General features: G+C 47.1%; 1 protein-coding gene across 2 annotated transcripts in view; it reads right to left on the bottom strand.

Annotated features, from left to right (window-relative positions):
• The window catches only part of LOC144603574 (transcription intermediary factor 1-alpha-like), a 123,299-nt gene that overhangs the window by 54,307 nt on the left and 46,985 nt on the right, over positions 1-22,007 (bottom strand). For both annotated transcript variants that reach the window (XM_078416983.1, XM_078416982.1), the window contains exon 2: positions 18,248-18,366. In XM_078416983.1, coding sequence (XP_078273109.1) covers positions 18,248-18,366 — 119 coding nt within the window. The remainder of the gene's footprint in view (positions 1-18,247; positions 18,367-22,007) is intronic.

Below are 22,007 nucleotides of genomic sequence, written 5' to 3'. Positions count from 1 at the left end.
CCTGTTTCTGCGCTGTATCTCTAAATCTAAATCTAAAAAAAATCTAAAATTAACCTCCCAACCTGAATTTGAATCTGAAGCCAGAAGGTAATATTATAATAGGATCTGTAGGAGGCGCTGTCACAACAAATGCAGCCAGCATTATCAGAGACCCAGACCATCCTGGCCACACTCTAATCACTTAAATCACTTTAGTTTTTAGTTTTATTTAAAGAAACTGGACTTTCGGCCCATCGAGTCCACCAACGATCACCTGTACACTAGTTCTACCCCACACACTAGAGACAATTAACAGAAGCCTATTAACCCGCAACATCCTTGGAATGTGGGAGGAAACGTATAAACTCCGTACGGACAGCACCCGTAGTCAGGATCGAACCCGGGTTGCGAGTCAGCAACTCTACCGCTTCGCCACGCTGTTGGCTCTTGGCATTAGAACAGTGAACTGGTCAACTGGATAGTCATTTGGAGGACAGCACACAGCATGCGGCGTTTCAAATGCACAACCTTTGATGGTGCGGAAACATTAACCTTGACTGCCAATACCACCTGCCCAGAGTTCATTTTCCAATGTCCCTTACTGCAAATTTAAGAAAACAGAAATGCTTATGGTTCAAAATGTTCCGTCCAGCAAACAAAACGGACCTAAACGTTGCACGTCCTGTTTGACATCCTGATCAGCGACTTCGTCGCCCATCCATTTCCTGGTAACCCTTTCAGCACCAAAACCATGCCTCCACGTTCTCTCCCCCACTAAAAGCCTTAAACGGAATAAAGGCAACAGAAATTAGTTAGTCAACACGCCAAAAAAGAAACTCACATTTCGACTGGACCTTTTATAATCTCAAGATCTCCAAAAGACCTTTGCAGATAAACAGATAAGTGTTGAGGTGCAGTCGCTGTGGCAATGTGACACAATGCAGCTGTCATTTTTGCACACTGCAATTTCCCACATGCAATGCCAACCAGTCAATTATCTTGAGTTGACTTTAACTTTAGAGTTACGACATGTAAACAGGCCCTTCAGCCCACCGAGTCCACGCCGATCGGCGATCACCCCATACACTAGCACTATCCTACGCACAAGGGGCGATTTCCAATTTTTACCAAAGCCAATTAACCTACAAACCTGAAGGTCTTTGGTGTGTGGGAGGAAACCCGAGCACCTGGAGGAAACCCACGCCGTCACAAGGAGAACTTACAAACTCCGTACAGGCAGCACCTACAGTCGGGATCAAACCCGGGTCTCTGGCGCTGTAAGGCAGCAACTCTACCGCTGCGCCACTGTGCTGCCCTTGTTACGTGTTGTTGGATAAGGACTTAACACCAACACAGATATTTAGGATTCGGATATCGTTTTTGTTAATGCCTACCATAGATGGCAAAGGCTTGGATTAACATTGCCCCAAAGTGCCCACAACACTGCTCCCAGCAAGGCATTGCACAGTAAATCTGCCCGCGCCTGCAACCCTGCTTCTGTCAATGCACTGCTCCACAAACCCAATGCACTACTTCTGCAGGATTGTACTGAACTGTCCACCTCAGGTTTCTGGTTTACTCCTGGAATGGGCCTTGAGATGCCCTTGGTTATTGAGATGAAGATATCGCGGAAAGCTCAGTGTCCAAACACACAGACCTTCCTGCATTTGACTGTTAAATCTGTCAGTGGGACACAGGAAGGCGATCGGTGCGGCACAGAGACCTCACACGAAGGCTGTGGAAGTGGTTGAATGAAGATTGGATGGAGGCATTAGAAACTGCAGATTCTAATGGAATGGACAGGCAATGTTTCGAGCCGGGTCCCTTCACTTAAAGACGGTAGGAGCGGCTTTTCGGCATTCAACTGAAAGAATGGAGGCTTTACCTTCAAACAGAGTCACTGCCTGGTTTCGTTTTAATTTCCTATCTTCGCTCACATTCCATCACGTTTCAAGCAGGGGTGTGTGTGGTTGGCAATCAGAGATTGGAGAATGGACAAAGATAACTAATGATAGTCATCGGGAGACAGTCATTTCACCGCTCAAGCCTATTGCACCATACGATTAGATCTTGGCCGATCATCAGATATACACAGTGGTCCATTCTCCCCCCTCCCAGTGCGATGGCTTCAGATGCCTTCGCAACTGGACATGATATGAAAGCAATGCTCCATTGTGCGAATGATCCTTTGTAGGACTATTGGTAAAAAGTTCATGAATTGAACCTTAGTGTCCTGGCCAATGTCTACCTCACTGCCAACGTTTCCACGTACTATTCGCGATCATCATCACATTACTGTCTTTGGGAGTTTACCACTTGCACATGACGTTACCCGCTTGCAATTTCACAAAGCAGACGCTGCCCGACTTAAGTAAGGGGTTATGTCCCGCGTAACTAATATGTTACGCAAGTCGGAAATGGAGACCAGGTGGGTGCTCCAACGCGGAGACCACGTGGAAGCTGACTGGCTTGTGGTAAATTAGGGCGGCATAGTGGCACAGCAGTAGAGTCGCTGCCTCACAGCTATGTCACACACCCGGGTTCAATCCTGACCTGGGGTGCCCTGAGAGCGCTGTAAGGCAGCATCTCAACCGCTGCACTACCGGACCATCCTGCTGGGCATTTATCATTCCTTCAAAGCAATCTATTGCATGTTATGTGCAATGTGATAGTTGAAAGGTGTGGTGACTACGTGAGACACATGATACAAACGATTCCCTGATCCATGGAAGAGGTGATAGACATAAAATGCTGGAGTAACTCAGCGGGACAAGCAGCATCTCTGGAGAGAAGAAATTGTTCTTCCGGGTTGCTGTCTGTGCAGAGTTTGTACGTTCTCCCGGTGACCGCGTGGGTTTTCTCCGAGATCTCCGGTCTCCTCCCACACTCGCACCGGTTTGTAGGTTAATTGGCTTTTGAATTTTTTTATTGTCCCCAGTGTGTATAGGATAATGTTAATATGCGGGGATCGCTGGTCGGCACAGACTCGGCGGGCCGAAGGGCCTGTTTCCGCACTGTGTCTCTAAACAAAAGGAGCTGAGGAATAGCAATCGTATGAATGACTGGGGAACCTGATTAGGATGTCGTAGGAGGGCGGTGATTGGCGACATACAGACAGGCAGGAGACAACTGACATTATGGATTTTTTGTGCTACGTCCTCATGGGTTTAACCTCGTATCCAAAAATGCAGCACCTCCAATAACTCGAGTCTTCCTGCAACCGTGGCACTCCCGAATACGAATCAATTATTGAGGTCGGGCTTGAATTTGCAAAAAAACTTTTGGCAACGTAAAAGTAGCTCGTTATTCCCAGTTACGAAAGGCACCACATGAAAATAGGATACTTCCAAAGCACATTGTACTGCAGTTATGCACACCACAATGAATAGATCTGCCAGGTTCACATGCCCATATTAAACTCAAAAAAGTGTTGTCTAGTATTCGGCACATTGACCTTCATCAGTCTTCTTAAGGTCAACAAAGACCTTAAAACGGTCGCACTGAGGTCCATTCTTGGATGCTGCTCCCAAGAAGAGCCTTTAGGGCGGCACGGTGGCGCAGTGGCAGAGTTGCTGCCCTACAGCACCTGAGACCCAGGTTCAATACTAACTACGGAGTTTGTACGTTCGTTCTCCCTGTGACCTGAGTGTGTTTTCTCTGAGACCTCCAGTTTCCTCCCACACTCTAAAGACTTACAGGTTTATTGGCTAATTGGCTTGGTAAGATTGTAAAATGGCCCCAGTGTGTGTTGGATAGTGTTAGTGTGCAGGGATCGCTGGTCGGTGCGGACTTGATGGGCCGAAGGGCCTGTTTCCGCACTGTATCTCCGAACTAACCTAAACAGTGCTGTTCCTACAAATTAATTTTTAAAGATTTTTGTTACAGAGGCCAATTAACCAACAAATCCACGCGTCTTTGTCACAGAAGGCTGTGGAGGCCAAGTCAGTGGATATTTTTAAAGCAGAGATAGATAGATTCTTGATTAGTACAGGTGTCAGGTGTTACGGGGAGAAGGCAGGAGAATGGGGTTGAGAGGGAGAGATGGATCATCCATGATCGAATGGCAGAGTAGACTTGATGGGCTGAATGGCCTAATTCTACTCCTACCACTTGTTAACAAGACTTATGAACCCCGGTCTCCAGCACTGCGTGGCAGCAGCCCTACCAGAGAGGTGGGATAGCAATCAGCAATAGATAACACCATTCAGTGTTAAAATGCCAGTGTCTGTGGCATGAACATAGCTAACCTCTGGTCGGGAGAGGTACATCCCTGAGCATGATCACCAGAACGCCAGCAGTCATTTAGCCAGCTCCTAAACCATAGAATTTTATAAACCAAGCAGCTGCAAGCAGAGGTTTTGTGCTGCCTACTTTGCACTCCTCTCATGCTTTTCCAAGAAACAATAAGATCAGCATTGATCACATTTTAGTCTTTGGTAAGTATTTCAATTAGGAACAGCAACTCATATCTCGCTTGATCTTGATTTCTCTAACGTCAAGACATCTTTGCTTTCCCTCTCTCTCTCCGTCCCTCCCACACCCTAGAGTTCTCCGACTAGTTTCACGGTCCACCTGTTAATTTTACTGTTTCTATGCCTCGTTGTCACCTTCCCCTCAGCCGGCAATGAACCGTTCTACATTTCGTCGAACATTGTCTGCTTTGACCAGTCCTTTTCACAGCTTACATTCTCCTTGTACCCTTCCATATCTCTAGCCTCCCTCCCAGTCTGAAGAAGGGTCTCGACCCGAAACGTCACCCGTTCCTTCCCTCCAGGGATGCTATGCTGCCTGTCCCCGCTGAGTTACTCCAGCTTTTTGCGTCTACCTTCGGTTTAAGCCGGCGTCTGCAGTTCCTTCCTATGCGTGTAATTGAAACCACCAGGTTCAGTGGGGGCAGAGGACAAACAGGAAGCTGAATGGTTTCCAGTGACACGTAGTGAATTATGCATCGTGAATGCGAGCTCCATGCTACTCCTGACTGACTTTGCCGTGTCCACACTCCCCGACCCGCTGAGTTACTCCAGCGTTTTGTGTCTATCCCTCGGTTAGACAGGTATGGGCCTGCCTGGCACATGGAAGAGGTGGCACTGTTACACATACACCACTATGCAGGCACTGAATGGTTCACAGCTCGATAAAACACTGAAGGACGAGCCTTAAACTAAAAGCGTTAAGCTTCATGAGGTCACACGGAACAACACCTCATATTCCGCTTGAGTAGCTTACAGCCCAGCGGTATGAATGGTCTTCGCCAGAGATGCCGCCTCACCCGCTGTGTTACTCCAGCATTTTGTGTCTATCTTCAGTATGAACGTTGTATGTTTTCCAATTTTAAGTAACTAATCCTCCCCCCTCTTTTTCCCCCCCACACATCACCCTCTCCCCTTCTCCAGCTTTCTTCTCCCCCCCCCCCCCCCCCCCCCATACAATCAGTCTGAAGAATGATCTCGACCCAATACATCGCCTATCCATGTTCTCCAGAGATGCTGCCTGACCTGCTGAGTTTCTTTTGTGTCCTTTTGTGTATTAAGCAGCATCTGCAGTTCCATGTTTCTACATTTAAGCGTTAAATGTTCAGCAGTCCCTGCACTGTCTCTCTTTGGTTAGCTTAAAGGTTAAGTTTCCTTGCTGACTAATCCTCTCCTAGCTCTCTCTCACTGATAATATGTAGTAGATTGTCCTCTGAAAGCTTCCCCATAACGTACACTGCTCCATTGATAATGGAGGCTCATTGTCTTCTGAAGGGTGCTCCATTTGATGCTTCTAGTGTCCTGTGAAATAGTAGGAAGCCGTTTGGCCCACCGAATCTGTGCCGGCTCTCAAGAGCAATCACCGGCCCCCCATGGGTCCTCCCTGTAAATTCCCCCCCCCACCTTCAGAAGGCAAGTTACAGCGGCCAGTTCAGCTGCCAAACAGCACTTCGTTGGGAAGGACATGGGGGGAAGCAAAAGCAGCCAGTGGTAACCCATGCAGTCACTGGGAGAGTGTGCAAACTTCACCCACACATGTTTGCACACACACCTTCATCTGGGCATTGGCACTTTGAGGCAGCAGTAGCTTCACTAAATGCGCCAATGGATTTATAACCAACTTCCCTCAGCTCAAAACCAAGGCAGAAACCTCCTTATGGTGACAAAACAATTCTCTCTCAAGTTTCCTCCAAGTTTGCTATCCCTTACCATAAACTTGTGCCCTTGGTTATTGACAGCTTTGGTATAGGGAAAGATTCTCACTATCTACTGTATCCACGGCTCTCAATTTTGAATTCCCTCAATTGTGTCCTCCCTCAGCCGACTCCGACTCAGCCGATCCACACTTTCATATCATATCATATCATATATATACAGCCGGAAACAGGCCTTTTCGGCCCACCAAGTCCGTGCCGCCCAGCGATCCCCGCACATTAACACTATCCTACACCCACTAGCGACAATTTTTACCTTTACCCAGCCAATTAACCTACATACCTGTTGCTTACATAACCTACATTTCCTCGTTGCTTAATCAATACTCCGCCTCCGTTTGCATCCTGGCAAATCTTTTCCGTACACTCTGCAGTCCCATCACATCCTTCCTGTGGTGTTGTGGCCAGACCTGCCCACAGAACGCCATCTGCGGCCAAACTAATGATCTACGCAGTTCTCAGCCTTGTGCAACATTGGTTACGGTACAACAACTAACCAAGTAAGTCACCAGTCAAAGACCATCCACTAATTCAAACAAGTGACTGAACATTCAGGTCATGAGGTAGAAAAACAAACGTTAGGATGCTTGATTTGTGAGGAATCATTAACTTATCAAAAGCGGCAAGAGATTCGACGCATGATTTCGGTGCTCTTCCATCAATTTAATCAGTTTTCGGGGTCAGTCGAGACAGAATAAAGAGCTTTGACATTCAGTTGCGTTGTTTGACTTTAGTAAAATTTATTCCAGGAAGTCGCCTGGCTCCACTGTTACTCCAGCAGTAAAGCTTTTTTTCTGCCTAGGCTGCAGGGAAGAGATGCAACACCCTGGTCTCTTCCCCTCTCACCATCCGGGATCTGGCACAGTGACGCAGCGGGTAGTGCTGCTGCCTCGCCGCGCCAGAGCCCCGGGTTCAATCCCGACCTCGGGCGCTGTCTGCGAGGGGTCTGCACGTTCTCCCCGTGGCCGCGTGGGTTTCCTCCGGGTCGCAAAGACGTGCGAGTTTGTAGAATGATTGTCCTCTGTGAAAACTGCCCTGAGTGTATGTGGGGAGCGGATGCGAAAGTGGTACAAGAGAGCTGGTGCGCACGGGTGACCGATGGTGGGCATGGACTCAGTGGGCCGAAGGGCCTGTTTCCGTGCTGTGTATCTAAACTAAACTAAAACGCAACACTCTTTCCAGCCGACACAGTGATTTACTTGGACCTCTTCCAATCCAATGTACCACATTTAATGGACAGGAGATGATTTCCTCTACATTGGAGAAACATTAACTTATTTTTGCTCTTCACAGATGCTGCTTGACCCGCTGATTATTTCCAGCATTAATCCATTTTTATTTCACAATTCCAGCATGTGCAGCATTTTATTTTGTGGCATCGCTTATGTTACATGGGCAATAAGATACTGCCTCACTGTATAAAACACTTAGAATAGCACGTACTGTTTTGGCGACTTGTAATACACTGTAATAATATGCTACTGCTGAACTGATACAAAAACACGCAGAGTACAAGACCAAGAAAGTTTTGTTACAGTTGCACAGGTTTTGTTGTGATACACACAAAATGCCGGAGTAACTCAGCGGGACAGGCAGCATCTCTGGAGAGAAGGAAGAACCGGGTGACGTTTCAGATCGAGACCCTTCTTCAGACATCTCGACCCAAAACACCACCCATTCCTTCTCTCCAGAGATGCTGCCTGCCCCGCTGAATTACTCCGGCATTTTGTGTCTAATCTTTGGTGAAAACCACCATTTGCAGTTCCTTCCTACAGGTATCGTTGAGACCCCATTTTGGGCTCCTTATCCCGCAATGCTCTTAGTTTTCTAAGTTAGAGAGGTCGGTAATTTAAGAAAACGAGAAAGGACAACCGGTATTTTACGATATTAAAAACAATGGCTCAGAGCACCGGAGACCAGGTTCAGTGGTGCAGGTCTCTACAGGTGCAGGTCTCTACAGGTGCAGGTCTCTACAGGTGCAAGTTTCTACAGGTGCAGGTTTCTACAGGTGCAGGTCTCTACAGGTGCAGGTCTCCACAGGTGCAGGTTTTTACAGGTGCAAGTTTCTACAGGTGCAGGTGTGTACAGGTGCAGGTCTCTACAGGTGCAGGTCTCTACAGGTGCAGGTCTCCACAGGTGCAGGTTTCTACAGGTGCAAGTTTCTACAGGTGCGGGTGTGTACAGGTGCAGGTCTCTACAGGTGCAAGTTTCTACAGGTGCAGGTCTCTACAGGTGCAGGTCTCTACAGGTGCAGGTCTCTACATGTGCAGGTTTCTACAGGTGCAGGTCTCTACAGGTGCAGGTCTCCACAGGTGCAGGTCTCTACAGGTGCAAGTTTCTACAGGGGCTGTGCTTTTCTTCCATATCCCAAAGACGCGGTTTGTGGATTCATTGGCTACTGCTAATTATCCCTTGTCCAAGTGGAGTGCATGAAAAATGGGGAGTGAGGTTTGCGCGAGGAAAAATGGGATTAGCGTAGAAGGGTGCTGATGGATGACATAGTCATGCTATATGACTCGACAGTAGCAATTACTTAATACAACAGTCATGCAGCAGCAATAAGGAAACTAAAAGCAAAGTACTTTCAGTTACAGGTCCATGGATAGGATAGGTTTAGAAGGATATGGACCAAACGCAGGCAGGTGGGCCCAGTGCAAATGTTGGTCGGCGTCGGCAAGTTGGGCCGAAGAGGCTGATTCCATGCTGTATGACTACTGCAGACACTGGTGAAAGGCTATTGACCTGATACATTCCCTCGACTTCTCTCTCTCAACAGATGCTGCACGACCCGCTGAGTATCTCCAGCCACTTCTGTTTTCACTTTGGTGTAGAGGAGATGCTGTCCAATGAGATTCACACTTGAGATCTTATTCCAGTAAACGATGCCAAGGCTCCTGCACTTTTGAACCCCTTTCTCGTTCCGTGGAAAATTCAGGATTCATAAGTCCGTAAGTTAAAGGAGCAGAATTAGTCCAGTCGGCCAATCAAGTCTACTCCACCATTCAATCATGGCTGATCCATCTTTCCCTCTCAACCCCATTCTCCTGCCATATGTCAACTTCTTTACATCGGCGAAACCAAACGCAGGCTCAGCGATCGTTTCGCTCAACACCTTCGCTCAGTCCGCCTCAACCAACCTGATCTCCCGGTGGCTGAGCACTTCAACTCCCCCTCCCACTCCCAGTCTGACCTTTCTGTCATGGGTCTCCTCCAGTGCCATAGTGAGGCCCACCGGAAATTGGAGGAACAGCACCTCATATTTCGCTTGGGTAGCTTGCAGCCCAGCGGTATGAACATTGACTTCTCCAACTTTAGATAGTTCCTCTGTCCCTCTCTTCCCCTCCCCTTCCCAGATCTCCCTCTATCTTCCTGTCTCCACCTATACCCTTTCTTTGTCCCACCCACCTGACATCAGTCTGAAGAAGGGTCTCAACCCGAAACGTCACCCATTCCTTCTCTCCTGAGATGCTACCTGACCTGCTGAGTTACTCCAGCATTTTGTGAAATAAACACCTTCGATTTGTACCAGCATCTGCAGTTATTTTCTTACACCATTCTCCTGCCATCTCCCCATAATACCTAACCTGGAATGAACAAGAATCTGTCATTCTCCACCTTAAAAATATCCGTTGACTTGGCCTTTCCATCTCGAGGTAGTTTCTCTCGCCCCTGGCTCTCAGTCTGAAGAAGGGTCTTGACCCAAAACGTCATCTATTCCTTTTTTCCAGAGATGCTTTCTGACCCGCTGAGTTACTCCAGCATTTTGTGTCTATATCCAGTGTAAACCAGCATCTGCCGTTCCTTCCTACACATTCCTTACTGTGGTTAATATTTCTGCCCTAAGGGTTGTGTTTTTAATAATTCACCTGTGAGAGCTATGTGCGATAAATTATGTACACCAGGAGAGTCAAGTGTGTTTAATCGTTATATGTACCGAAAACAGAACAATTACATGCTTGCAGCAGCATAACAGGTCTGTGAACACAAGAAACAAAAATAGGTCAATAATTTGTTTTAAATAATATTATTATAACATAAAAGCCTGAAGTCCCTAGTACAGCCAAGACACTTTGTGCTTTAGTTGGTGCTTGTAGCTTAGAGAAGAAGCAGTTCCTGTAGATAGACACAAAATGCTGGAGTAACTCAGCGGGACAGGCAGCATCTCTGGAGTCAAGACCCTTCTTCAGACTGATATCTGAGCTATGCAATCAGTCTGAAGAAGGGTCTCGATCCGAATCGTCACGCATTCCTTCCCTCCAGAGATGCTGCATGTCCCGCTGAGTTACTCCAGCATTTTGTGTCTACTTTCGATTTAAACCAGCATCTGCAGTTCTTTCCTACACAAGCAGTTCCTGAACCTGGAGGCCGAGGTCTTCTGACTCCTATACCTTCTTCACGATGGAAGTGAGAGCACGGCCAGTGTGGCGTGGGTCCTTGATCACATCGGCTGCCTTTTTGAGGCAGCGCCTCCTATGGATCCCTTCGAAGGTGAGGAAGTCAGTACCCTCCCGATGATGGATCACCACTTTATGTAACTTCCACAAGGGGAAGAGAGCCAAAGTTTGTACATTTGCTCAGAAAAGGTTAGGAGGGGGGGGGGGGGGGGGGGGGTGGCAAATAACGTGAAGCGTTGTGTTCGAGTAAAGCAGTTTCTATTGTTTATAACAGGAGTCTTACAATAAAAGTTGAGTCTCTCTCCCACAATGGGAACGGTCAAGGTGAAGGAGTGGGGAGACTGATGGGAAATTATGCTCCATTGGACCGTGGGGAGATTGACTCCTGGGGCAGTTGTACGTCTCGGCAGTGATCAGCTTAGAGCAAGGCGGGCTAGCAGGACCCTACAGGGTTCCCTCCGGCTGAACAAGTTTAATTAACAGCTTTCATCTCTCACTCTCAAGTAAAAGACAATTCGCTGTAGAATGCGAGATTTCAGTTAGCTAGGCTCACTGTTCTCCCCACACGCTCCCATTGCAATTGTACCATCACATTGCCAGGACTTGGATTTAGCAAGCCAGTTGAAAGGCTTGACTAAAAACGTCGACTATCGCTTTGCCTCCACGGATGCTGCCTGACACAGCGAGTTCCTCCAGCAGTTTGTGACTTCTGCGCAAAGCCTGAATAGTTCAGCAAGCTAATGGCTTATGAGTATCGGCCATCTGAAACCGAGGGTTAAATCAACTAAGAAATCTTTACAAGATCCAAGTTCCTGTTTCCGACCATGAATTTGATGAAGCATTAAGACAAGAAGCTTGCTGTCCTTGTTCAGAGAGGAAGTTAACCAGACAGTTAAGAAGTCAGATCCTGACCCGAAACATTGCCTATCCATGCCCTCTCGGGATGCTGCCTGACCCATCGAGTTTCTCCAGCACTTTGTGTGTGTTTTTTAAAAAAGATTTGTCTACTTGACTCAAGAATGGAGCTCTTCTGAAGACATTTTCAAGATGGAAGCATGTGGATGATTTGGTTCGGGAAAATGGAACTAGATCTTTTTTTTAAAAATGTGCTTTTGTGAAAGAAAGTAGGATAGCTAATCCTGACCAGAATGTGCATCATTAATAATTGCTGCATAAACATACCGAGAATTGCATGTGCTACCATTCCCAGCTTCAAAGAAAGCAATGTGAAGATCGCCAAGGCATAGAATGCCGCAGACCAAGTGCATTAGTGTAAATGGGTACTTGAAGGTCAGCACCAACAGATACAGAGTGGGCCGAAAGGCCTGCATCTGTGCTGTGAGACGATCAGAGTGCGAAGGCCAAAGCCAAAACATTGGAAACTACCTTTAGCAAGTACCAAGTGGATAATCCACTCCAACCCACTGTGATCCACGCTCAGTCAGGAGAGAGCCAGCAGAGCAAGATTTCAGAACGAGGGTGAGAATACTGGATGGAGTGATAGATATAAGCAGGATTGAAGACCCAAGTTCCTAAAATGATCCTGCCTCACGTCCCAAACTGGTCCAACTCTGATACACACCCAGCAAAACAGACAAGAGAAACAAAAAGCTGGAGTAACTCAGCGGGACAGGCAGCATCACTGGAGAGAAGGAATGGGTCAAGATGTATAACGTATAAGATTATTAAGGGGTTGGACACGTTAGAGGCAGGAAACATGTTCCCAATGTTGGGGGAGTCCAGAACAAGGGGCCACAGTTTAAGAATAAGGGGTAGGCCATTTAGAACTGAGATGAGGAAAAACTTTTTCAGTCAGAGAGTTGTGAATCTGTGGGATTCTCTGCCTCAGAAGGCAGTGGAGGCCAATTATCTGAATGCATTCAAGAGAGCTGGATAGAGCTCTTAAGGATAGCGGAGTCAGGGGGTATGGGGAGAAGACAGGAACGGGGTACTGATTGAGAATGATCAGCCATGATCACATTGAATGGCGGTGCTGACTCGAAGGGCCGAAGGGCCGAATGGCCTCCTCCTGCACGTATTGTCTATTGAGACCCTGAACGCCACCCACTCCTTCTCTCCAGAGATGCTGCCTGTCCCGCTGAGTTACTCCAGCTTTTTGTGTCTATCTTCAGCTTAAACCAGCATCTGCAGTTCCTTCCTACAGCAAAACAGACATCTAACCGCCCAGGAAAAAGTAAGACAAATCCAGTCTGGCCAATTGTTGTCCAACAGGTTGCATTCAGTGTGATAGAGACCGATAGCAATAACTTGACGACCGATGCCCTCAATGGATGTGCCAGAAATGTCATTGCTTCGGTCCAATTGCGGACAAAATAACTGAATTACAGAGATGAGGTGAGGTGAGAGTGAGATGAGAGTGAACATCCTTGACGTCAAGGCAGCACTTGACCAAGTGGAACGTGAAGGATTCCCATTGAAGCTGAAGCCAGTGGGCATTGAGGGGGAAATTCTCCACTTGCTGGAGGCACTTGACATAAAGGGAGCTCGATCATCCCAGCCCCAGAACATCACCGCAGGGGTTTATGCGGCCACTCTCCTGAAACTCATGCGTCCTTCATGATCCTCCCCCATCGGAAGGTCAAGAGTTCACTAATGGTTTCAGTTCCACTTCCAAGTGCTCCGACATTGATGCGGTCTGTGCCAGCATGCGACAAAACCTGGGCGGCATTCAAACCTGGGCAGATAAGAGATAGATATTACTCATGCCACATAAATCCCAAGCATTTGGTGGTGGTAGTGAAGGCAGATGCAATAGTGGCATTTAAGAGACTTTTGGATATGCAGGGAGTGGAGGAATATGTATTACGTGCAGGCCAATAAGAGTTGTCTAGGCACCCAGTTCAGGATGAAAGGCCTTTTCATGGGATGTACACGAAGGGCCACACAATGGCACGGTGGTAGAGTTGATGCCTTACTGCGCCAGAGACTCGGTTTTCGATCCTGATTAGGGGTGTTTTCTGTACAGAGTCTGTGCCTTCTCCCTGTGAAGGCAAGGATTTTCTCCGGGTGCTCCAGTTTCTTCCCACTCTCCAAAGACGTGCAGGGTTTGTAGGTTAATTGGCTTCTGTAAATTGTCCCGGGGATGTAGGGTAGAACACGTGATCGTTGGTCGGCGTGGACTCGGTGGGCCGAAGGGCCTGTTTTCACGCTGTAGCTCTAAACTAAACTGTTCTACGTTCTAATTACAGCTTCAGGCAAGAGAAGGTCTAGCCACTGCCTTTTGGCATAGATAAAATAGATTCTTGACAGTGCGGGTGTCAGGGGTTATAGGATGAAGGCAGGAAAATGGGGTTAGGAAGGAGAGATAAATCAGCCATGATTGGATGACGGAGTAGACTTGATGGGCTGAATGGCCTATTTCTGCCCCAAACACTTATGAACTAATGACTTCAATTCACAATCATACTTTATTAGCCAAGTATGTTTTGCAACATACGAGGAATTTCATTTGCCATACAGTCATAACAATAAAAAGCAACAGGACACAAAACACATTTTAACATGAACATCCACCGCAGTGACTCCTCCGCATTCCTCACTGTGATAGAAGACGAAGAAAAGTTCAATCTCTCCCTTCTTTGTCCTCCAGCGGTCGGGGGCCTCTAACCTTCCGTTGACGAGACGATCTTGACTCCCGTAGCCGGCGGCGGGCCTTCCTCGTCAGGGCGATCAAGCTCCTGCTTCGGGGGGGGGGATCTCAGCTCCCCCACGCCGGGCGATCTACCCCGGGTCAGGGCTTGTCGAACCTCGTGCAGCTTGGAGCTCCCAACTTTTGTCTCAACCCGAGACTGCGAGCTGCTTGATGTTAAGGTCTGCAGGCCGCGGTTGAAGCGTAGATCCAGGCAAGGAATCGCACGCTCAGATGGTAAGTCCACACCCCGCTGGGGCTCAAAGGCAGTCCCAGACAAGGCCTCCAGCTCCATAATATTAAGCCGCAGAGACACCGGAGATACGACCCGCAAAACAATCGCATCTCCGGCAAGGTAATAGATTGAAAAAAAGTTTCCCCCGACCCCCCCCCCCCCCCCCCCCCCCCCACACACACATAAAACAAACCAGAGAACATTAACACAGACTTTTAAAACGTAACAAAAATAATTTAAAGACGAAAAGGACAGACAGACCTTTCAGTGCCCTTACCGTTGTCAAATCTCATCCATCAACATCCTGGGAGATCACTAATGACTAGAGCCAGGATGTTTAGGCGCTAAAAATCTCTGAAATAGGCAGGCAAATAGGCAAAAGAAAATTACAAAAAAGTCATTATATTGACAAAAAAAGGCATAAAAGACATGTATTTCCACCACCAAAATATGGTTAAAAATGATAATATAAAGGTATACTAGATTAAATGACCAAAGCTGCCTGGTTTCACATAATTACGAGCATTTTTTTCAAATTATCTGGTAGTAAAATATGCCGTCTGCCAGACAGAATATGCTTCAGTTGTAAAAAACTTCTTTCTACCCCAGCTGAGGTCACTGGTGCATACCCGCTTGCACTTATGGCAAAATCCTGGCTCTACTAATGACCATACATTTACACAATCAGGCGTGCTTACCACGACGATAACACTTTGGCCAGGGTGTGGCACAAGGTGACTCTAGTCCTTGCGCCCCTAGGATTTCCCATCGTCCACTTACCGCACATGGCTGGTTGAATGCAGCTCCAACAACACGCTCATCGCCAACAGGATAAAGCTGTTTGTTTGACTGGTTACCCAGCCACCACTCTCAACTTTCACCCCCTCCACCACCAGTGCAGAGCAGAAGCAGTGTGCTCCATCTACAAAGTGGTGCGTTTCAGGAACTTTCCCAGCAAACTTTGCATCATCCAACACCAGAAGGATCCAAATTTAACAGCATCAGAACTTGCAGAGACGATAAAAACACAAAATGCTGGAGTAACTCATCAGGTCAGGCAGCATCGCGAGGGAAAAGGAATGGCTGACGTCTCAGGTTCGGGACCCTTCATCGGACTGAGATGTCTTGCAGGAGCCATTGCCTTCTTCATTGCTGGGTCATTACACCCTGCCTAAGGCCACCTTTCATCGACTGACCACAGTGGCTCAAAATAGTCCACCACCATCTCAAACTCTATTAGGGATGGACAATATGCTGGTTTTGCCAACTCTGGCTGCATCGCAGAGCTTGCATTAGAGAAAGGAAAAAAATCAAGAACCAAGTCAACATGTCTGCGATGCAAAAATGTCCCCAGACATGATCTGGCAGCCAGAAACCTAATTTGCAAAGCAAATTTCTTTTTAAGATAGTGCCGTTTTAATGGATTATTCACTTCAAGTACTTTTGTGCTGACTTTTAAACAACTGACCTGCGAGTCGTTTTTTCTTCCTATTTACTTCATTAACTACCAGGTCACATTTTGTGGCAAAAAATAACAAACTGTTGCAGGAACTCAGCAGAACCTGGGGAAACAAGGAGGTAATCGGTGTTTTGTTTCGACACGACACGTCGACCAACAGCTGCTGCTGGACAACTAACCTCCCCTGGAGTAGTTTATTTTTTTAATCTAGATTCCACTATCTGCGTTTTTTTGTATCTCCACATCACATGGTTGTTGAGCCCTCGGCCACCACTCTGGATTGTAGTAAGCAAAACTTTAATTTTTACTCATTTCCGAACCAGCGTACATGAGCAGCATGAAGCCTACACCCCAGCGGTATGAACATTGGTGGAAGGTTGATACATCCTCCCCACATCCACTCTATCCAGGCCAAATTATATACTTGATTCGGTGGGCCGAAGGGCCTGTTCGCTAAAGTTTAAAGCAAGCCTGACCCCAGGCACCTGGAACCGTCTCTCCATTCTGAGCTCGGTCATGGGAAGAGATGTACCAGGCGAAGAGGGGAAAAGGTTCACGGAATGTGCTCAAAGCCTCGGGGAGAGAGAGAGATACTGGAAACAAGTCACACTCAAAATAGGCAAATCCATTTCAACTCCCCAACCCATTCCCCACACAAACCTGCCCATCCCCAGCCTTCTCCACTGCCGGGGTGAGTCACAACACAAAGTAGAGGACAACACTTCATATCCTGCTGGGTAGTCTACAAACGAATGGCATTAAATTTGAATTGTACATTGTGTTCCCTCTCGCTTGCTGCAAACCATTTGGCACGGTGGCGCAGCTGTAGAGTTGCTGCCTTACAGCACCAAAGACCCGGGTTCGATCCTGACCACGGGTCCTTGTCTGTACAGAGTTTGTACGTTCTCCCAGTGACCCGTGTGGGTTTTCTCCGGGAGCTCCGGTTTCCTCCCACGCACCAAAGACGTACAGTTTTGTAGGCTTATCGGCTTCGGTAAAATTGTAAATTTCCCCTAATGTGTGTAGGGTAGCGTTAGTGTGCAGGGATCGCTGGTCGGCGCGCACTCAGTGGGCCGAAGGGCCTGTTTCCACGCTGTATGTCTAACTAAACAACTTTTGAGATCATTATCTGTTCCTTTGATGCAACTTTGACTGTGCTCTACACTATGGTAACGTCAGCTGTGCTCTGCCTTGCGGCTCTCCCGCCAGCCAGGTTCATTTGCAGCTTCTGCGAGCCACCTCTCAAACAAACAATTAGAAAGGTGCTGAAAGAACAGGTAGTTTGCCTTTTCTAACAAGGCTGTGCATTCCTAATCCTGAAGCAGATTTGATTCCCATTTCTAGTTTAAAAATAAACTCTGCAGGACATTATTCTGGATTTACCAATGATGCAGCAGTCAGTATTTGACATGACAATTATTCAGGGAGGGGTAAGGCCGAGATTGAGCCAAAATTACCAAGGATAGGATTGATGTGAACGGTGCCAATGATTACTGCAAGAAGGGATGAAGAGATGGTGAGTACAGTAACAATTATTACTGCGAGAAGGGGTGGTGAGTACAGCAACAATTATTACTGGAGAGGGGGTGGTCAGTACAGTGACAATGGTTACTGTCACTTGGGATAGACCCAAAATACTGGAGTAACAGCGGGTCAGGTAACATCTCTGGAGAAAAGGATGTATCGGGTCGGAACCTTCTTCAGACTGAAAGATAGAAGGCGGGGGGGGGGGGGGGGGAGAGAGGAAACTGGAGACGAGAAAAGGACAGAACAAATCAGGGCCAACAACGGATGACCTCAGGAAGGGTAGAGTCCATAATGGCCCATTGTTGGCTGAGGAAGGTGTGCGAGAGGGGTACAAGGATGTGGACAGTGGAACTAGTAGGATGACTAGGCCGGGGGAGGGAATGCAGGAGTTATTTGAAATTAGAGAAATCAACGTTCGTACCACTGGGTTGTAAGCAGCCCAAGCAAAATACGAGGTGTTGTTCCTCCAATTTGTGTGTGGCCTCGGTCTGACATCGACTGCTGGGGGTGATCAGTACAGTTACAGTGATTACTGTGGGAGAGACTGGTCAGTACAGTTGACAATCAATACTCGGAGAAACGCCACTCAATGCCTGCAAGAGAAATGGCTCCAGGAGGGATTTGTCGGTGCACACGTCACACCACAGCAGAAAGATCCAATATCTGGATCCAATATCCAGATCTGAAGCATCCACTATTTTGCCACAGGGCAATAAGTTGCTGAGATCGCACCTTCTCAGAAGCCCAGGAGGCACATCTGCCAGCCACCAGATCTACACAGAAGCAGTACGCAGACGCACATGCACGCACAATCTCTCACCTGGTTGAAATTCTCATCTGTGCTACTCGGCACCTCGGGCGTATCCTTTACAAAGTAGTTGTCTATAATATCTGGCTGTCTGCATTCCTGATGACAGACCGGGCAACGGATCACGCCAACTGAGGAGAAAAGACACACACCAATCAGAATTAGGCACTTCATCCTGTGGAGAGATTCAGTATCATACCTTCACGTTCGTGTGTGCATCCTCAGTTCAGTTTATTGGCACGTGTACCGGGGTACAGTGAAAAGCTTTTGTTGCGTGCTATCCAGTCAGCGGAAAGACAGTACACGATTACAATCGAGCCATTTACAGTGTATAGATACACGATAAGGGTATAACGTTTAGCGCAAGGTAAAGCCAGCAAAATCCGAATAAGGATAGTCCGGGGGGTCACCAATGAGGTAGAAAGTTCAGGACTGCTCTCTGGTTGTGGTAGGATGATTCAGTTGCCTGATAACAGCTGGGAAAAAACTCTCTCTGAATCTGGAGGTCTGGGTTTTCGTATTTCTATACCTTTTGGCTGATGGGAGAGGGGGAGAAGAGGGAGTGTATTGAACGTCATATCTCATGTATCTCATGTATCTCATGTATATGAATCCTCATATCTCATGTATTGAACGCCAGGGACAGATGGAGAGAAAAGGCAAATATGGTCCATGGACTGCCGAGCACCAATTTCAAGTCGAACCGAGTTTGCTTATTATCGCTGCCTAAAATTCACCGCGAAACCCTGATTCCATCAATGGACAATTAATTGAGATTTGATTCCATCATTACTAAGTCCGACCTCCCCCCTTGGGAGGTCTATCTTCCAAGAGAAAAAAAAATTGCCCCACCTGTTAAGCTTGTTATTTTTCAATCCAATGGAACTATCTATAAATCGAGAAAATCTAAAGATAACACGAAGGCTGCAACTGTCTCACCGGCCACTTGATTTACAACTCGAGGACAAATCCCACGATGACCCGGAGACTCATCGCCCCCATGAGTTTTGACTATTGCACAGATGTGCACCACTCCCTTCAGCCAAATGTAAGTATGTGCACACAGTTGTGATCCATCAGATGGTTGACAATGCTGCAAGCACTTCCCTTGCTCTCTACTTGACCCTCGTGCAGTTCAAATAGAACACAGCTGGGACCAGGCAGATACTCCAACTCTGGATACGGGATGATACTTGGACCATTTACTCGGTGCTCCGTATAGGCCTTTGGACGCCGAAGCCACAGGCTCATCTGTTAGCTTCCAAATTTTTTAATTTGTATCCATACAGGCACACAGACAGAGACACACAGAGACGGAGTCTGTACCTTCTCCCCGTGACCACATTGACTTTCTCCGGTTGCTCGGGATTTCCTCCCACACTCCAAAGACCCACAGGTTGTTGGTTAATTGGCTTCTGCGAATTGTAAAATTGTCTCTGGTGTGTAGGATAGTGCTAGAGCACGGGGTAATCGCTGGTCAGCGCGGACTCGGTGGGCCGAGGGCTCGTTTCCACTCTGTATCTCGAGTCTCGACCAACCTCTGGGTTAGATGGAACCACCCCTTCCAGTCACACGCTGAAGGGGACCTTTGCTCCTTGGGTTTTCACGTTGGCACATCTTAAACGGTGCATTAGGACAAACCCAATTTAACATGACAGGGTCGATACAGATTTGCAAACCTCGAGTGTCTAATGAACTGAGCTGAATATTTGAGATGGCATTTACATGAAGACAAGAGAGTGCCAGGTCTTTTTTTTGATTTTGCGGAAGGCATTTTCAAAAGTGTGAAGGCACGGGGACGAACGACATAATTAGCTTCGAGAGTGAACAACCAATCGCGCTGACAAAATCTGAAAGCAATTTACTTCATCCAGAGTGTAGGTACAACTTGGAAGCTTTAATGAGTAGGAAGGAATTGCAGATGATTGTTTATACCGAAGGTAGGTACAAAATTCTGGAGTAACTCAGCGGGTCAGGCAGCATCGCTGGAATTTAGAAGGATGAGAGGGGATCTTATCGAAACGTATAAGATTATTAACGGGTTGGACATGTTAGAGGCAGGAAACATGTTCCCAATGTTGGGGGAGTCCAGAACCAGGGGCCACAGTTTAAGAATAAGGGGTAGGCCATTTAGAACGGAGATGAGGAAAAGAGTAGTCAGAGAGTTGTGAATCTGTGGAATTCTCTGCCTCAGAGGGCAGTGGAGGCCAATTCTCTGAATACATTCAAGAGAGAGCTAGATAGAGCTCTTAAGGATAGCGGAGTCAGGGGGTATGGGGAGAAAGCAGGAACGGGGTACTGATTGAGAATGATCAGCCATGATCACATTGAATGGCGGTGCTGGCTCGAAGGGCCGAATGGCCTACTCCTGCACCTATTGTCTATTGTCTATTGTGACGTTTCTGGTCAGGACCCTTCCATTAGTTCCGACCCGAAACGTCACCTGTACCTTTTTGAGTTACTCCAGCATTTTGTGTCCATCTTTGGAAGTTTTAATCATTGCCCCTTAAAGCTCTTGTCGCCAAACATGACATCTTGATGTGATCACATATCACCCCTGCACGTTGACAAGTGCAAAGATCACTGCACGTCCTCAATGATTTAAGGGGCCTGCTAAAGTGGGTGTGTTAGGCAGTTGTGGAGGAGGTCGGGAGAGGGACAGTTCACTTGCACACAGCTGCTCCACAATCTACACTTAAATCTCCTTAGCCCTGAGCAAAGATACTAGAGGAACAAGATAGTCCACTCGACCCTACAAACCGTAGTACGTCACGGCGTCGTTTTAGTAGGCAGAAACTTAACAATAATCTGAAAAATAACAAAAATCTGTGAATTGATAGATGAGATATATTCTGCATTTTAATGGTATCATCACACATACTGTTCCCCCAAAACACTAATTACACTGCGAGAGGCATAGCGAACGGCGGGTTTTGCTTACTAAAATGGCTCCTTTACGTGCTACACTTCAGTACAGGCGATTTCAACGGAGTGGTCCATCTTGTTACTCTAGTATCTTTGGCCCTGAGATAGACTTTCAATTTAATGGAGAAAATGGAACCTCACTGACCAGAGGAACCTCACGTGTGCAAAGGTACAGTAAAGAGTTTTTTTTGTTGCGTGCAATCCAGTGAACAAAAAGACTATACAAGTGTAGGAAAGAACTGCAGATGCTGGTTTAAAATCGAAGATAGACACAAAATGCTGGCGTTTGGAATTTTGCTGATTCTAGTAAACACTCAGTGAAAAAGAAATGCTAGAGAGAACTGCATACAAGTAATACTTAAAAATTTGAAGGGCTGGGCTTGCAATAAAAAGCAGAAGGCAAGGGTAATCATATTTAGGAAGCTCCTAAGAATTACTATCAGAGTGAGTCACATTCACTGCCAGAACAGGAGATTGGTACACGAGAGCTGTGGTGACAGCTGAAATTTAAAACAGTGCAAGCCAGTTAGAATACAGAGGTTGAGACACAAGGAACGTCAGATGCTGGGTTACAATAAAAAGACACAAAGTGCTGGAGTAACAGCGGGTCAGGCAGCATCTTCTAGAGATTCTGAAGAAGGGTCTCGACCCGAAACGTCACCCATTCCTTCTCTCCAGAGATGCTGCCTGTCCCGCTGAGTTACTCCAGCATTTTGTGCCCATCTTCGAAAAAGAATATACATGTTTATAATCAAGCCGTCCACAGTGTACAGGTACAGGACAAAAGGTATATCATTTAGTGCAAGATAAAGTTTGATATAGTCTGATTAAAGGTAGTTCAAAGGTC

The sequence above is a fragment of the Rhinoraja longicauda genome, chromosome 20 (genome assembly GCF_053455715.1).
Source record: "Rhinoraja longicauda isolate Sanriku21f chromosome 20, sRhiLon1.1, whole genome shotgun sequence".
NCBI lineage: Eukaryota > Metazoa > Chordata > Chondrichthyes > Rajiformes > Arhynchobatidae > Rhinoraja > Rhinoraja longicauda.
Note: the sequence above shows the minus strand (reverse complement) of the source record. Positions and strands in the feature narration are given on the sequence as shown.